The 17982-nt window shown below is 35.7% G+C and overlaps 1 protein-coding gene and 1 long non-coding RNA gene across 3 annotated transcripts; both read left to right on the top strand.

The window, feature by feature from the left end:
* The first annotated feature begins 382 nt into the window (after window positions 1–382).
* On the top strand, window positions 383–4140 carry LOC133864969 (uncharacterized). Of its 2 annotated transcripts, XR_009899591.1 has the most exons (4): window positions 383–828; window positions 1869–1904; window positions 3161–3307; window positions 3927–4140. It is a non-coding gene; the product is annotated as an uncharacterized LOC133864969 (long non-coding RNA). The 2 variants fall into 2 exon arrangements; XR_009899592.1 differs by lacking the exon at window positions 3927–4140 and having other exon boundaries at window positions 3161–3331.
* Window positions 4141–6564: 2424 nt separating this feature from the next.
* LOC133864193 (dihydrolipoyllysine-residue acetyltransferase component 2 of pyruvate dehydrogenase complex, mitochondrial) lies at window positions 6565–15411 on the top strand. Its single transcript, XM_062300457.1, has 19 exons — window positions 6565–6786; window positions 8049–8142; window positions 9299–9375; window positions 9596–9693; window positions 9818–9858; window positions 11314–11369; window positions 11451–11525; window positions 11641–11733; window positions 11947–12192; window positions 12307–12379; window positions 12566–12654; window positions 13316–13401; window positions 13484–13559; window positions 14133–14200; window positions 14292–14358; window positions 14456–14551; window positions 14643–14745; window positions 14839–14934; window positions 15046–15411. The coding sequence occupies exons 1-19, from the start codon at window positions 6748–6750 to the stop codon at window positions 15114–15116; spliced, it is 1644 nt and encodes a 547-aa protein (XP_062156441.1). The 5' UTR covers window positions 6565–6747; the 3' UTR covers window positions 15117–15411.
* The last annotated feature ends 2571 nt before the right edge of the window (window positions 15412–17982 follow it).

The following is a 17982-nucleotide window of genomic DNA, read 5'->3' as shown; positions in this document are numbered from 1 at the left end:
ACTTTACTATCAAAGTTAACAATTTGTCAACACCCCAATGCATTGTAGTACTGTAATATCCCAATTTTCTTTTTTATAATATATATATATATATATATATATATATATATATATATATAACTTACTAAATAAGTCAAGTAAACTTAATTGATAAGTTTTGTTCAAACTTCATCAGCAAGTTTCTTCTTTTTATAAAAACTAAATTTTTTATTTTATCTTTTATTCTCCCTGCCCGATACCCTCTGTTCTTTCTTCCTTTTTATTCTTCTTCCTTCTTCGTTTCTTTTCTTCTGGTCGCCCGAAACGGAGACACAGAGAGACTAAGAGGGAGATCGAGAGACTGAGGGGGGGGGAAAGAGAGAGTCAGGGAGCGTGAGATAGGGGGGAGACTGTGAGATCGGGAGAGAGGGGGGTTCGGTGGATCCGTGAGTGGGTGACCCGACGGGGCGGTTCGTGGACCCGTGAGCCCAGGAGCTCCGATCCTCCATGATCGGCGGCTGGGATTGAAGTCCGGCGATGGAGGAGCTCCGATCGTGAAGTCCGTGCGACCCGCCAAACCCGCAACCCGATCCTCTGAAGCCGTGAATCATTGAACCCGAGTGAGACCCGGTTCTCCATGGCGGTTTTTCGGCGATGTCCGGTGGTTCCAGCAGTGGTTTTCGGCGAGTTGTGACCTGTGTGCAGCAACCCAGACGAAGACCCGAAGCCCTTGACCCAGAACCCGACCCGTCAGACCCGAGAGGAAGACCCGGTTTTTAAGCATTTTCCGGCGACTTTTCCGGCGGAATCAGTGGCTTTTCCGGTGGATTTTCTATGAAAATCCTTGGGGTAATTTCTTATAGCCTATGATGTTTTATTTTTAGGGGTTAATTTGCTTATTATGGAATTAGGGTTTGATTAATTTGGGGCTTTTCAAACGATTGTGTTTAAATAAGTTGATTGGGTGTTTGTAGTACTTTGTTTTCTGTTCTTGGCTGATTCAGTGGGTGTATGAGTGCTTTGGCATATTTGAGTTCTTGGGTGTCTTAACCGATTAAGTAATGTTTGGATTTATGATGCTTATGGACAAATGGTTTTGAGGTTGAAATTGTCTCTGTTGTTGACTGTGATGGACTGATTTGTAGGTTTGGTTTAGTTTCCTATTTAGACCAATTCAGTGAAGGTTATGCATTGATAATCTTGAGTTGGGTCTCTGTTTTAGTGGTATTGAGTATTGTGGTTCCTGTTTGTTGATCTTGGCTGAAATACTATTATTTGTTGATGGGTGTTTTGGAGATTTGTTTTGGGTTGTTTCAATTGGATAGGTATTGGAATGGTATTTGAAGGATTGTGCTGTGAAAATGTTTATGGGTTCTTTGGCCGACTATGTATTGTTTTGGTTAGCCGTGAATATGTAATTTTGGAGTTTTGGTGTTCATTGTAGGTGGACCTGTTTTACTATGCTAGAATCTTTTTGAGTGTTGGATGATTAGAGGATTTTTGACCAATTTCTAAGATTATAGGATTGTGAGCTTTAGGGTTGGCCATGTTCATGTTTTTAGTGTTTAAAAGGATTCCGGAATAATTTAGGAGTGAGGGTTTTGGATTGGGTATATTATGGAATTGATGTTGTTTGAGGAATTTGGTGAGTTGGTGGGTAAAATAGTTTTAGTTGATTCTTTGGCTAGGGGTTTTTGCTGTATTTTTGTTAAAATTTCTAAGGGTTGAGGATTTGGTCTATTAAAGTAGTGATGCTAATTTATGATTATGAATTATGTTAATTGGATAGAGATTTTGTATATAGAATATATATATATAGGTTTTTAATTTAAGTTTTAGAACTGAAATTTCAGAACGCTCCGCTAAACTTATCCTCGTGTTTTATTTAGGTTAAAGCTCGACCTTGACGCTAATGGCAAGTCCAGGTAAGGGGATACAACACCGAAAAACCCCAACAAGATTTTATTATAAATCTTTTGAAAAAGTGTTGGGGAATTTTACAAAGTGTTGCTCATGTGATTTTAATGCCAAGCTTTATTACTCATATGATATTGTTTAAGAATTTTGAGCATGAATCACAGTTATGAGTAAGAGCATTTTTAAAGTTATAATTTATGCATAATTAAAGTTATGATTATGAGCATTTCAAAAAAATTATGAATTATGCATACTTAGAGAAATTATAAAGAGCATTTCAAGAATATGATTACAGAGAATTCTAAAGTATATGATTCTATTAATGAATTCAGTTTTGAAAGAAAAGAGATTCTAAAGTTAAATTCTGCACATGACTACAGTTATGAAAGCGGCTCTTACAGTTTTGAAATAAAGTATACAGATAAAGCAGAGCCTACAGTATTACAGAAAACGTTCATGTGTAGTAACTGTTTAACCCTGAGGCACTATTACAGCTAGGATTGGTACCCATAGGGTAGCATGGCAAGCATACCATGTGTTGGTGTGTGCTACCAGCCGAGGTTGGCCTTCACTTAGGGAAGATCCCCAACTCGGAACGACTCTCCCCTGTGACGACAGGCTGAGTCCATAGGTCTGTGTGACAAAAGCCAACGTGCTCCGCTCACGGGTAAAAGCGGTTTAGAGTCTGTAAAGGGTTAAACCACAGATAAAGGATTAAAGAGAAAACTGATAAAAAGAATTTACTGAATCATTAGAAAATCTGTTTAATTGTTCATCTTGTTAATTGCATAAACTGTCATTCTTATACCATTGTTCATATGCTATGCCACCTGTCCTAAAACAATACATTTCATTTTATGAATCATGCTTTAATATGTGTTTTCTTATAAAACATAAACAGTCTAGTATGTCATTTCTTAGACAATTTTCATAATTTGAATCTCCAACTTATACTCAGTCTAAAATCACATATCATATTCATACTTTTAAACATCACCGTAAATTTTTTTATATACTCAAAAACACTTAATTTATCTAAGAATAAATTAAAATCAACATACTATTGGTTTAGGTTACAAATCAATTTACATTATGCAATTCATCATATGTGAAATTAATTCTTAGCAGTGAGTAGAATAAATCTGTCATCATGCATGACTAAAGATCATGGCAAGAAGGTTTTACAGCATGTTTTATTCTCCTGGTGTTATATTTTCCTTACTGAGTTGTCGAACTCACCCCTTTTTCCCTCCACCCTTTCCAGATGACCCAATATGATGACGTCATTTCTTGGTATTGGCATAGATCTCGCAAAGAGCAATAGATCATTGCGGACCGACCAAATCTTTACTTTGTATAGTATGTTTCTTTTGGAGAATTCAAGGTGTTGTAAAGAATTATTAATAAAAAGGTATAAAAATAGGAAGTTTAAATTTATATGTTGTAAATGCACGCTTTCATTGATATGATTTTAGTACTCAAACTCACGTTTCCCTTATATCCCAAAACGGGGGCGTGACAAGTACCAAATCATTCATAAAATATATATATATATATATATATATATATATATATAAATAAAAATAAAAAAAACTCACCAAAACTAATCAATATAACGCGTGAAACTTAAAAAGATACAAACCAACCCCACAATAATATATATATATATATATATATATATATATTTATGAATGATTTGGCACTTGCTAAGTGACATTGTATTCGATGGTTACATGTATGCTAATATGTCAAATGAGACATATATGACATGTTAACTTTGACGATAAAATGATTGAAATACTTATTTTAAACTTGGACAAAACCTAAGAACTGTATTCTTGAAATTTAAAACTCAATAACTAAATTCAAATAAAATAAAAACCTAGGAACTAAATATAATTTTTCTCTTATTAATTCAGTAATGTTTTGAATTATATGTCATGAGATGAATATTCTCTTTCATGAACTTTACATTAGATAATGCAAATGTAAATCCAGTGCTTTACCAATACTTGCTTTTCTTGTTTCAGGCTGATGTGCCACTTTCTCATTGGTTGGAATAAAACCTCTATTTTTTGTCATGACCGAACAGAAGGGGCTCTCTTCAAATATTAGTATACGGCCGGTGATATTAGTTAGAGGTCAATTGGGAGAAAAGAAGACGAATGTGTGCCTTTGAGGGCAAACGCTGCATCTTTGGGGGCAGAGGTTGGAACCATAATTTGAAATGAAGGGGGATGAAATTAAAATGTAAAAATCTTTAAGGGTAAAAAAATTAATTTTGGGAGATCGAACTCATAAAAAGAGCATAAAATTTAATAAAATTTTAAAGGTTTTTAAAATTTTTGGAGAGGACTTCTATCCCCAAAAGCTTAGGGGCAATTTTGCCCCTGTTTGCAGGGTTGTGTCTGGTTGCTTTGGCAGGTCCCCGAGGGTAGGGTTGCCCTTCATTCCCATGATTGGCCCACCTTGTTGGTCGGTCTTGAGAATTTTACCTCCTTACCTTCATTGTTGTCAGTTGGGTGCGTGGATGAGGTCGCAGCTTTAAGGCCAAGATGGTCGAAACCGACGATGGGTCAGCGAGCGAGGCCGCATTGCCTCTTCAGTTCCCAAGTGCAATCATTATCATAACACTCGCACTAATGAAGATATCAATGACGGTTCGAATACCAACTGGTTAACCAAATGAATTTTCAAATGTAACTTTGTTACGTGAATAATTTCACAAATACGTAACGGTATAATTTGTTAGGGTTTGAAGGAACCCAAACTCTTTAGATTTGTTAAAGAGAACCTAAACATTTTTAAACATGAGGTTCGAGATTAATTTTCTGCATAATTTTTCATTATTTCATCATACTTAAATAGAAAATATTACAACCGTAGAGATAGAAATAAAAATAAGTATGGTAATCAAATCAAATACAATCAATCATCTAAAAAGTAATTATCCTAAAATGTAAGTATCAAATGATAACATATGCTCTAACATAAAGAAAATATTCTACCATATTATGTATTATAATATTAATATGTTCTCCGCGTAGAATTCCATTTTCATAACAGACTTTACTACTAACATATTTTTCAAAACAAACTACATAAGTATTCGCAAAACTCAAAGGAGTTCTAAAAAAAAAAAAGTGGCGTTGTGTGGTGGCCACCAACCAGATCTAGTGGCTTGGCGGCCACCACTAGGGTTGCTGAGCAAAACTATAATGGCAACACCGCCACTGCCACTGTGGTGCTACAATTTTTTTTTTTTTTTTTTTTCAAAAGTTTATAAAATATTTCTCAATTTTTATTTTTTACAAAATATCTCCAAAATTTTATCAAATCAATTTTCAAATTTTTAAAAAATGTGGATCCCATCAAATAAATTCTCAACTTTTACGTAAGCCTATACAAACATGGTGGTCATAACGGTTTTGCAACCGCTAACCGCCTAGGCGGAATCGGTTAGTGGTTTTAGGGGTAGGCGGAGGCAGTTATTAACCACTAATCGCCTACCCTTATAATATATATATATATATATATATATATATATATATATATATATATTGAAAAATATATATCTATTAAAAATTTGTTTGTATTTGGTTATTTGTATTTGTATGTTTTTTAATAGATATTTTGGATTTGTATTTAGATTTGTTAATTTTGTACTAAAAAGTTCAAAAATTATTATTATTATTATTATTATTTTGAAAAAATTGAAACCTGTCGAAAACCGGCCCAAAGCACAAATTAAAAAGTGGTTTTCAAACCGACGGTTATAAACATAATAACCGCTAACAAACGGTTATAAAAATAACCGCTAATTGTCTAGGCAGAGGTCGTTGCGGTTGTTAAAATTCAATAATCGCATTAGACAATTATGGTTAGCGGTTTTAGCCAATAACTGCTAACTGTAATAGCTCGTACATCCGTATTTATACGTTGTTTCAAAACTTAAGATCCCAAACACTTTTCTCAAAACAATGAACAAACAATTCAAAATACATTAAAATAAAAATAATTTAGAGTAATTATCTTTTCCCCTCATGAACTACCAATTTTTGCGCAAAGCCCCCACAAACTACCAACTTGACAAAAATAGAACATTCAACTACCAAAGACATCAATTTTTCTCAATTTCGTCAGTTAGAGGGGTTAAAACAAACGGTCAACGGGTCACGTGACCGTCACATGCTGTTTTACCCTCATTTTCTTCTTCTTTTCCCCCATGAACTACCACCATCTTCCAACATGCTCCCATATAAAATGGTACATGACGGTCACATGATCCGTTGACCGTTTCTTTTAACCCCTCTAACTGAAGGAAGGTGGAAAATGGTTGTCTTTGGTAGTTGAATGTTCTATTTTGGTCGAGTTGGTAATTTGTAGAAGTTTTACGCAAAAGTTGATAGTTCATGGGAAAAAAGGTAATTACCTCTCTTTTAATATATGAATATGAGAAGAAAAGAAAAATAAATGACTCCCACCTTCATATCATGCTCGCCTTATGGAATATTTATGGCTCGAACGACAATAATGGAAACAACGAAAATGCTACACAAAACAACCCTAAAAGCCAAGGCCTAAAATCGTACTTTAGGTACCTAATTATATAAATAAACCCCCCAAAAAAACAGTAATTAAATAGAACAAAAATTAAAAGAATAAAAGTCAGAACGATCTACGGCGGGCTGGGACCTAACCGGGATGCCCAATTTTTCCACCTAACCAGACAAAGGTGTGCCTTTGTATATCACCCTCGTCTTCTCAGTTCTCATTGCCAGCCAATCCAATTTCGCACAACTTTTTCGTCTGGTTGTTTTTCTTTGAATAATTTGGTCCGAGATACGGAAAATGGCTTACGCATCTCATATTATCAATCACTCCAAAAAGGTATACCATCTCTCTCTGCCTCTCAATTTTTCTTTTTTATATATGTATATTTTGTTTTTGTTTGATCATGATTGTATATGAGGGTAATTTTCAATTGATCTTTTCTTTTTTCTTATTTTGATTTGAGTTTATTAGTTGCGAATCCTAGAGCCAATTCATTTTCTGGGTGATTTAATCTTGGTTGTAGTTTAGTGATATAGCTTTATAGTTTTGAGTTATAGGCCTTAGTTTTGTATGTGATAATCTCATTCAAAAGGGTTATTGTGTAAATGGGGTTTCAGAGGATTCTCTATCTGTGCTTTAGTAAGTTAAGTGCTCCGATTTTTAAATCCTGGTCTCGGTTTTTTTTTTTTTCATTTAAAAAAAAAAAAAACTAAATTTTGGTATTAATCGTGGTGGCATGGCCTTTGTGTTCATAGATTACTTCACTTATTGGCTTAATTCATTTGTGGGTAATTAGGGGATACTATGTTTGTGTTGTGCTTGGTGTGGATTGGCCTAGTTTAGAGTCTGATTGGCCCGCAATTCCCAAGGCTACACGAGCGTTTTCAAACAAAATCACAGAAATTGTCTTTTTGAAAAAATGGCAGTTTAAAAATGTGGAAAAAATCCATGTTTTCACGCAGGAGGCAAGGGGATGCATTTTTTAGAAACATGATTTTAAAGGCTGAACTGCGATTTTACCAAATGTTGTATTTTTAAAAATTGCGTTTTCATTAGCTCCATATCAAAATCGTAACCTTTCAAACCGTACGTTTTAAAATTGCTAAAACCAAACCAACACTTAGAAATATAGCGACAGTTTTGTAGTCACAGAAATCCAATATTTAACTGCTTACTTAGGCTCAACCAGTGACCTTCATCCAATTTGTATAATTAAAAATGATGGTTACTTGGACATTATATAGGTTAGTTGTTAATAGAAGCTTCAATTCTTAATGGCTTGTATGAAAAACTTTTGTTGCGTTATATCTCAAGAACTGTTATTTGTATCTGATACAACTTTAAGATACTCTGCTAAATTCGAAATATACATTCTCCTCTGTAGTTATTTTCTTCAAAATTACCATGTTTCAGATTTCCAAATGGTAACCTCACCCCAAAGATCACAATGTTCCCATCTTTAGTTATGCTTCTTTATGCTCTTTGAACATTATTCAAGCATTAACTTTACAATTTAATGCTTGTTGGTGCTATGCTGTTTTCTTTTGCTTTATTTGACCCTATATCATTTTTATCCTTTTTTTTTTTTTTCCTTTCAGTTAAGAAATGCTCCCAACTTTCTGTGGCATGAGCATGCCATTTTCATTCGTTGGTTTTCAAATCATGCTCAGCCCTCCATTGGTAAAAGAGATGGTATGTTGCTTTTCTTGATTCTATTGGGTCTACTTTCTTATTCATTACTGGGCAAGTGTCAACTATCATTCCTCATTCTTTCGTATCTGCAAACAAATCATGTCCGTGAGTTTAGTTAATGTTTTAAATCCTTGTCTTGCATGTGTTGGGGCATTTGCATGTTCTTAGCTGATAAGGTAAAATTGAATTGGTGGTGGTATTGTAGCTAGATTTATGAAGCCGATCCTATATTGATAATTTTTTTTTAAAAAAAAAAAAAATTCTTATACATCCCAGCCCCAATTGCATTGGATGAATTGATTGTGTATTTTGTAGAACTTGCATTCTTGGAGAACTCCAGATGTCAATGCTTCTTTATGTATATGTCTCAATGCCAATGATCCGTACATGTACATGGATGTGTCTATACATCTAAGAAATTTTTCACTGAATGCAGTTCATGGAAAATATTTCTTCCCTACCACAAATGTCATTTTTTTGTTTGTTTATGAAATGGTGAGCATAGCAGATCAGATGACTATAGAGGTTTAATAAGTGTTAGATTTTTGAACTCTTAAATGTAAACGAGAGGTTGCTTGAGATGAATAATTGTTATGACTGTTTCTGTACATGTTTCTTTCTTTTGTTCCTTCCCCCTTAAAGATTTTAATCTCGTGGAACATTATTTCTTTCTAGTGGTGTCTTTGTTATATTATTATTTTTACAGCTTACTTATGTATTTTGCAGAAGAAAGGCTACAAGGTGAGATTAAAATCTTTAGGTGATCAATGTTGCTTAATTTTGAGCCAGATCTATAAAAAAATTAAGCTCACCTTTTGTTGAGAAATGGGATTTTATAAGCTGTACTGTCTATGAACCTTCCTCCATGCATGCCTAACCTTGACTGGGATTTTATCTTAAACATATCTTCTAAGTTGTCTTTGATGTTGGAAAGTACTCAAGAAAACTTTTTGTGCTGGTTTTTGTTGTCTACCACAGAGAGAAACTATCATTGCACATGATCTGAGTAACTTAGTGATAATGCAATATCAACTGGAAGATCCATGCTATGGTTTTGTGTATAGGATATAAGGCATCTCTTCTTATGATGGTACCGATAGAAGTCTTAGAAAACATTGTTCCTATTGTTCTAAGCAAACTATACATTTTTTCTCAGATACTTGGAAGATCCGTCGTCATTGTTATGTGCCTTCAGAAAGAGAGACAATTTCCAGGTCTGCCACCAGTGGCACTGTGAGTACTGCCAGTTTCTGTTGCATTAATGTACAATAAATGATGACATCATTGCAGTTGCTTGCAATCCTTCTGTGTCGTTTTTCTACGCTTGATCCTTTGGTTTGCCTGTGCTATGGCTTTATAATTTCCTGTCATAACTCAATTCATTTTTTTCTTTTTCTCGACTAAACTTGGAGCCTAGTTTCAAATGGTTACTGTCACTTATCATGTTCTGTAGATATCAACGTTTGGTATACAGAAGAGAAATATCTCAATGACGACAATGAAAGTGAGAAATCCAATTGCGGGACTGGCACAGAATCAAGGGTTTTCACTGTACTGTTTCTTTACTTTTTCTTTTTTGAGGGGGGTGGGGTGGGGTGGGGGGGCTTTAGGTGATCAGATCTTTTCTTGATGATTAGTTGCCTGATTTTATTTTTCTTTGGTTTTCCACTCTCAGTTCACAGGTATACTTGAGGAGAGATTTTTCGTCTGATTCAGGTAAATTTCAAGGTTTTCTTGTTCTCCTAAATTTTGCAGAACCCCTCTCAATCTTATTTTTAGTAAATCTTTCCCATAGTTTTCCTGCTTTTTGATGACTGAAATATATGCATTCTTCTTTTCTTAAGAGAATCTATTTAAAACATGCGAAGGGACACTGCCTAAATACAAAAGTGAATGAGAGAGTAGAACCATGGTATAATCCAAAAAAAAAAAAAAAAAAACTACTGCTAGTGTATGGATCTTTAACTAAAATATATGTAGCATGCGATGTCTCTTCACCCCTATTGAGAGCATCTCAAACAATGTCATTGCTGTTGTTTAGATATATACAATTCCAGGGTTTTTTTTTTTCTCAAGCAATGCATTGTCACTGAGTCTCTTTATGTTGGTTCATGCCCTCATCTGGTAGTGTCCTTACGTTACACATGCTAGAGTTATTTTACGTACATTGGTAGTTGTTAGCTCAAGATATCTGTGAGACCTGAAAGCTAAATGCGCTAAATATGCATGACAGAGCTGTGACTACGGAATGTGTCTGATACGATTTCTTCAGACATGTACTGGAATTGAATGAGAGGAATGCATGTATAGTTTTTGCTGGAGTTTCTTTAAATTTTTTTGATTGTTCTTATGTTTACATGGTTATTTTATATGAGTGGCGCCATCTTGTTATTTCTACACTTTATTTTATATAGGACATGTTTTGATGTATAACCACGGCTTATCTCTTTAGATTTGATAGTTGGCAATGACTACTTTATTACATGTTCATGACATACCTTTAATATTTTTTTTCAAAGAACCAAAATGGAGCTTTATCTATTAAATAGCATGATCCATATGATATTTATGATTAGATCTGGCTTTTGGGTTACATCTGAAATTAAAAATGTCTGCAATCCTTTGTTATAGAGCTCCATTTTCCTTTACATCTGGCTTTTGGGTAATAATTTAATGTTCTGAGACCTTTGATTTGGAAAGTTCTAAACGTGCTCTTTTGTTGCCATTCATCTGTGATGTCTAGGCTTGAAGACTACTTGGATAGCATTGTCCATTGAGTGGGGTTTAAGCAGGAAATGTGTTATTTTTATTCTCTTAAACAGCTTGCCCCTAAATTAGCTCTGAAAACATGGTTCATGTCATTTTATTCGATGTTTTTTATTTAATTTGCTATGTTTTATGTCATTTTCCTGGTTCTCTCTTTCTCTCTGCTTTGATATTTTTCTTCATTCTGGCAAAATTGTACAATATGATTAATAAAACAACACATATATTGTTTGCTGTTGGGCATCATGTTTTCTGGACTTCATTCGAGAATGATAGTAATAGTACTTTGCTTCTATGAAAGTTTGATGATCAACATGTCATCTATGGCTTCAGTTTGCTCGTCTTTGAAATTATGCATGTTTGTGTGGTCTTTTGACTTATAATGGATTCTGCGCAATCTCTCAGGCCTTCCTCCACATCAAGAGATTGGGATGCCTTCTCTGTCACCTACAATGTCAGAGGTATGTATCTATTTGATATGGAAACATCACAACAATCTAGATCTACTATTTTCTGCTAAGTGATTCTTTAATGCTGTGCAGGGTAATATTGCAAGGTGGTTGAAGAAAGAGGGTGAGAAAGTTTCTCCTGGTGAAGTGCTCTGTGAAGTTGAAACAGTAGGGCCTTTGCACTGTCTGTTTGTTAAGTCCCCCGGTTAATTGATATTTTGGTTATGTTCTTTACTCATAATGGATTGACATTTGTCTTCTTACATACATTTGATATGCAAAGGATAAAGCAACAGTTGAGTTGGAATGCATGGAGGAAGGGTATCTTGCCAAGATCGTACAAGGAGACGGGTCAAAAGAAATTAAAGTTGGTGTGGTGGGTTCTTGCGACTATAGTGCATATCTCTAGTCATTTTTCTCTTTGCGTGGGTGTGTGGTTCTCAGAAAAAAAGCGAAGTAGGACAAGAAGAGGAAATACATCATGGCCATTGCACCCTACTAATAATCTTCATTGATTTGTTCACATTGGAAGGCAATTTATGTGGAGTTTTCTATTGAATGTTAGTTTTGTGTATATGCTCTTGTACAGGTGATTGCTATAACAGTTGAAGATGAGGGGGATATTGCAAAATTTAAAGATTACGAACCTTCAACATCAGGTGCTGGCGCTGGTGCTGCTGCTGTTCAAGAGTCACCCGCTCCACCAAAAAAAGAGGTAGTTGAACAACCTGTCAGTTCACCGGAGCCAAAGACATCCAAGCCTACTGCAGCACCTCCTGCTGAAGATCGCATTTTCTCTAGCCCTCTTGCCAGAAAATTGGCGGAAGAAAACAATGTTAGTTGTCGTAAATGCTTTGACTGAAATTTTTGTCTGGTTGTAGGACACATTTAATGTTGAGCTGTTTCTAACTGACGTGTCGTTTGAATTTTTTTTTTCCCACTGATTTAGGTGCCTCTCTCAAGTATTAAAGGAACTGGTCTTGATGGAAGCATTGTAAAGGCGGATATTGAAGATTACTTGGGTATGTATCCTTTTTAATCTATTATGATGCGGGTCTAGTGCTATTTTTGTGTTGTTTTCTATTGTTTGAAAATTTATGGTGCTCAAACATTTATGATGTAAATATTGTTTCGCTCTTTCAGCAAATTTTCTTTAAGATAGTTCACTGAGTTGATGACCAAATAATATTTCTATGTTTATTATCCAGCCTCTCGTGGGAAGGAAACCCCTAAGGCTCATGCTGCTACTCCTGCAGCATTAGATTACACTGACATTCCTCATTCTCAGATAAGGAAGGTAATATATTAAATAGATTATTATTTTCTTTAGCGTCATCATGTTCCAAGCCTTGATAATATAACTTTCAGGGTTTTCAATGCACAAAGTTGATTCTATATCCACTCTATTTAAGCCCATAATGTTCCTTTTATGTTTTGTCAAATTGTATGTTTGTAATGTTTTCAGCTCATCCCAGCCCAACAAAACTTGGGAGTCCCAATACTGGGATCTGGTGCTAGAATCAAATTTGGTCATGTAACCCCAGTAGTTTGCAACCCATCTGGAAACTTTTTGATAAGTAATAGCAATTTATTGAAAAGCGCTAAGGGGTAACGTGAGCCTATAACCTGAGTAGGGGTATTAAATTGATGGGACTCTTGGCCAACCCTACCGACCACTTTCTGAACTCTTCATCTTACATTAGCTTTTACTGTTTTTTAATTTGCCTTATGGCATCCCTTGTTATTATTATATTTGTAGCTCCTCATTGCACATGAAGAACAGTTTTTAAGATAGTATTTGGTCATCATGTGCTTCATTTGCATCACTTATAGGTGATCTTTGATAATTGCATCACTTATAAGTGATCTTATTCCCGTACAGCTTTTGATACAAGTTTACATAATTTTACAATTAAAGTTTATCTCCCTGAAGCTTATTCCTGGTGCTATCTTGACAGATCACAGCTTCGCGCTTATTATTCTCTAAGCAAACTATTCCCCATTATTATCTAACAGTGGATACATGTGTTGACAAACTCATGGAGTGAGTATTAATTCCTGCTTTCCCTTAAAAAGTGACCAATTGCTTAATATTTTTTGGTGATGTAACTGTTACTTTTTGGCAGTTTGCGGAACCAACTCAATTCATTACAAGAAGCATCTGGTGGAAAGCGGATATCTGTTAATGATCTTGTTATTAAGGTATTACATCCAGCTTCCACAGACTTAGTATGAACATTGGGATGTGTAATTTTTATTGGTTAAGGACCACTAAATTATTTACTAGGTAAACTTTCGGGCCATTTTAGAAGAGTCCCAAATGCCAGGGACTCCATCCCAATACTTTCAAAGTGGCCTTTTTTCAGTTTTTTCATAGGATTATCTGGTACCCAATTGAGAATTGCTCGAGTCCGCGTGTTCGAGAATTTTAAACTAGAACATGATCTGCACTTTTTTTTTAATCTGTAATTACAATATAAATTAAAGCCATGTTTTAGTTGGGTTGCTCAGAAGCTAGTGGAGGTTCTTTCTTCCCAATTGAACTGTATGTACTGTACTGTTGCACATAATGTAACTTCTCACTCTGTAGACGTGCATGCAAAGGACATGTGGGGGGGGGGGGGGGGGTGGTGTGGGGTTCGCTTAGATGTCAAATGGGTAGGAAGAACATGAGATCCATACATAAGCCTTGAGTATCTCGCTGATGAGGCGTTTACCATCTAGGCTAGGTGGCATCTTCCTTTTGCCTTTAATTGAATATAACCATTACTGCAGGCTGCTGCTTTGGCTCTTCGTAAAGTTCCTCAGTGCAATAGCTCATGGACAGATGAGCACATCCGCCAGTAAGTATATAATGATTGACATTGTAATTAAGTTTTTTTATTCGATTCAATTTTCAACTCTATGGTACTGTTTCTTTGGCGTCTTATGTAGGTATCACAATGTGAACATTAATGTTGCCGTACAGACGGATAATGGACTCTTCGTCCCGGTCGTTAGGGTGAGTGGTTGCTACAGTCTCTGTGCGGTCGATATATATTCTCATTAGACTTCAAATTATAGTTCATCTCACATGAATCCATGTGTAAAATTTGCAGGATGCAGACAAGAAAGGTCTATCCAGAATAGGTGAAGAGGTCAAGCAATTAGCCCAGAAAGCCAAAGAGAATAGTTTAAAGCCAGAAGATTATGAGGTCAGAATAGTGTTTTTGTGTTCGTTACTGCTCATGGATGGATGATTGCCTCAGGGTATTGGTTATTGAATGCTGGGTTTACTCTTTGCAGGGAGGTACATTTACAGTGTCAAATTTAGGAGGGCCTTTTGGTATCAAGCAATTTTGTGCCATCATTAATCCTCCTCAATCAGGCATTCTTGCAGTTGGGTCTGGTAAGTCAGACACTTGGGGTGATGTCTTTTTAAACAAGGTTTTCATCCTTTTCATCTTCATTATCACCATTATGATCATTTGACCTTGAGCAGCTGAGAAAAGGGTTGTACCAAGCTCAGGCCCCGAACAATTCCAGTTTGCTTCTTTCATGCCTGTAACATTGAGCTGTGATCATCGTGTTATTGATGGTTAGTCGCTCTGATACAAACCTTAGAATATGAGATCAATTTAAGCCAGCCTTTATTTGAAACCCTAATGGTATGTGAAACCCTAATGGTATGACTTCTTCTAAATGTTAGGTGCCATCGGTGCCGAATGGCTGAAAGCATTCAAAGGCTACATCGAGAATCCTGAGTCAATGTTGCTCTAGAATGATGGCTTGCTTCTTTCTCTTCATGTAATTTTCCCCTTCGCTGTAATCAACCAAGAAGAGGAGCTTGACTGCAATTCAGCTGTTCCGATTGGACTTGTGATAATTGTACCATTGAGCAGGTTTCTTCCTTTGTAGAGTTAACTCGGTGAAATAATGTTTGCATAAATATTTTTGGGAATAAAGGGAGGGGTGGATCAGGCATGAGTGATGCACTGAATTTTGGTTATGTAAACAGATTTTGTTTTGTCAGATTAGTACGTATACTTTTGAAAGAATTTGTTAATCTGCTTTACCGTGGCTCATAAATTATGTTTCAGTTCTGCCTTTATTCTACTTGAAAGCTAGTTAAAGGTTACCTCAAAAGCTTTGATATTTCGTTCAGGACTGGAATTCTGCTTTTCTCTTAATACCGTGATTCCCGATCTCAGCCAGTTACCATCTTTTGAATGTTCATGTTCTTTTCATTTAATTATTTATTTAAATTTCGGGTTTTTTCTCGATGAAGGAAATATTGTTCTGAGAGATGGGTCTGTGAGAAGGGGGAGAGTGCGTGAGAGGGGAGAGAATGAGAGAGTAGAGGGGAATATTATTTTGATTTCGTTTTCTTTGTGCTAGATTTGCCGCTGCCATCCCCTTTCACTTGATTAACACTTGGGTTTCAGCCCTGTTTCCCATCCTTTTCATTCACCTTAGTAAAAATATTCTCCGATTCAGGAAAAAGAGTACCATATGGGGTGATGATTGATAAGTTTAGGATGGGGTTAATGTGAGATCCAAGCGTTTCCTTCAAGCTTGAAACATGAAGAAATGGTGTAAATCTGAGATTCTCTGGGAAAATCCAGCTTCTAGGCTACCTTGCCTATTCTTTGTACTATCTGAAATGGGCCATAGTATTTAGGAGAGAGCTTAAGTTTCCGTCGAACAACAACGGACATTTGTTGGCAGGCAAATAGACTGAAAATCAAATTATACTTGTTAATTTATTTTTTTTTTCAAATGAACACGGGGGACATGGCTCTTACCGGCCACCCCAGCTCCGTCTCTGGTTCCTGCCTCCTCTTCTTTAGGCAGAGCTCTATAAGAAGAGACTCTCTAACCCTGAGCAAGAGTTCTACTAGAACAAGAGATATGCTAGACTATACACTGCCAAAAGAACTGCTAAAAAAATTGGCCCTCTCTCTCTGCTACCTCTCACAAAATAACTCAAAAACCAATTCAAAACATTTCAAAGCAAAAATCGGTCATCTTTCTCTCGCTGGACTCTCTCTCACTTTTCGCCGGGAAATCTCTTCCTCGCTGGAAACGCTTATCTCTTGCCGGAAAAGCTCTCCATTTTTGCCGAAAATGGAATTGGCGGCCTGTTCCTGGGCAAACGGCGACCCTTCTGGGTCGCCGTTGATGCTAAGCAGCGGCCCATCGTGGCCGCTGCATAAGGCGGCAGCAACCATGGGATAAGCTTGGGTGGCCGGTGTTCATGGTAAAAAAAAGAAAAAAGGAAAAAGAAAAAAAAAAACTGAGGAAAAGGGAAATGGCGGCAGTGGCTTTAGATTTTCGGGTCAATGTTTTGGGCATCCGGGTAGGGTTTCGACCCATTACATTTTATGGGTCGGGTTTTCGGGGTTGGGTCTTAAATTTTTCGGATCTGGGCCACCGGTTAGGGTTGTTCACTCAAGGCCAATCTAACCCATTTGGAGTCTTGTGACCCAGAAGCCCAACCCATTTCAGTAGCCCATTAAAAAAAAAAAAAAAGGCTCATGTGGAGTTTAGAACTTGGGCTCTCTAAAGGGTCTAAGGAGTAATGATACATGGGGACGTCTTACCGTCCCCCAGCACCCCTTTTGTATTAAAAAAATGTGTTTTAATGCAAAAATGTATTTTGATGTGACATTAACATTAAAGGACATTTTGCATTAAAACACCATTGTTTTAGTTAAAAGAGGGTGCTAGGGGACGGTAAGACGTCCCCCATGTATCATTACTCGGGTCTAAGACTACTAAGACCATTGGGCCATAAGGTTTATTATGTCTTCATATCACAATTTCATTTCTCTTATTTTTTACTTTGTTCAATATTAAAATTGTTGTTTCTTTAATACTTGAACTTAGGAATATAATTAATTTTTTTTTTAATTATATTGTTTAAATATAATTTGTCTGATGCATAGACCTAAGAATAATGTCTATAAAAGTTCTGACTAAGGAAAGTCTTGGGATTTAAGTGTGTCCATTGTGACCCCCCTCACTTTCTTGGGAACTCACCTGGTTGCACCTTGGAAAATGTTGTTTACCTCATTTAGGTATTGATTTGTTATATTCTTAGGGCTATTTGTGGGCATCTATATAGTTAATAGATGTTAATGAAGTAGTAATTATTATAATATTTTTGAGAGAGCCACTGCATCCCAATTTTAAAATAATAATTACATCAGGGTTATACACATGAACTTCATATAGAAAAATTAACATCGATTATGTAATTAATTCATAAATTTAATTGCTTATCCCCACAGGGAAGTTTTTATTTTTATGACTTAATTAGAATAAGATAATAAATTTAATATTAAAAATAAATTTCTCTTAGGCCTACAGGTACGGAGAATTTTATTTATTAATGTTTAAATTTATTAGTCTTATTAATAAAGAGTAAATTTCATTCGTGATGCAACCTTTGCCCATAGTTAGGTTGAAATTTACTATTTACTATTAAATTAGCATTGGTTAATTTAAAATAAAGTTAATTTCATAGCATTAAAATTTTTCCTTGATTATTGCAGCTATTTCTACTACTGCTATTCTAGAAAGTACTGTTCCAATGCTTAATGGGAACAATTTTTCTGAGCGGAAAGAAAATTTACTTTTCTAT

This window comes from Alnus glutinosa, chromosome 3 (assembly GCF_958979055.1).
Source record: "Alnus glutinosa chromosome 3, dhAlnGlut1.1, whole genome shotgun sequence".
Taxonomy (NCBI): domain Eukaryota; kingdom Viridiplantae; phylum Streptophyta; class Magnoliopsida; order Fagales; family Betulaceae; genus Alnus; species Alnus glutinosa.
This window is presented reverse-complemented; position numbering and strand designations above follow the sequence as displayed.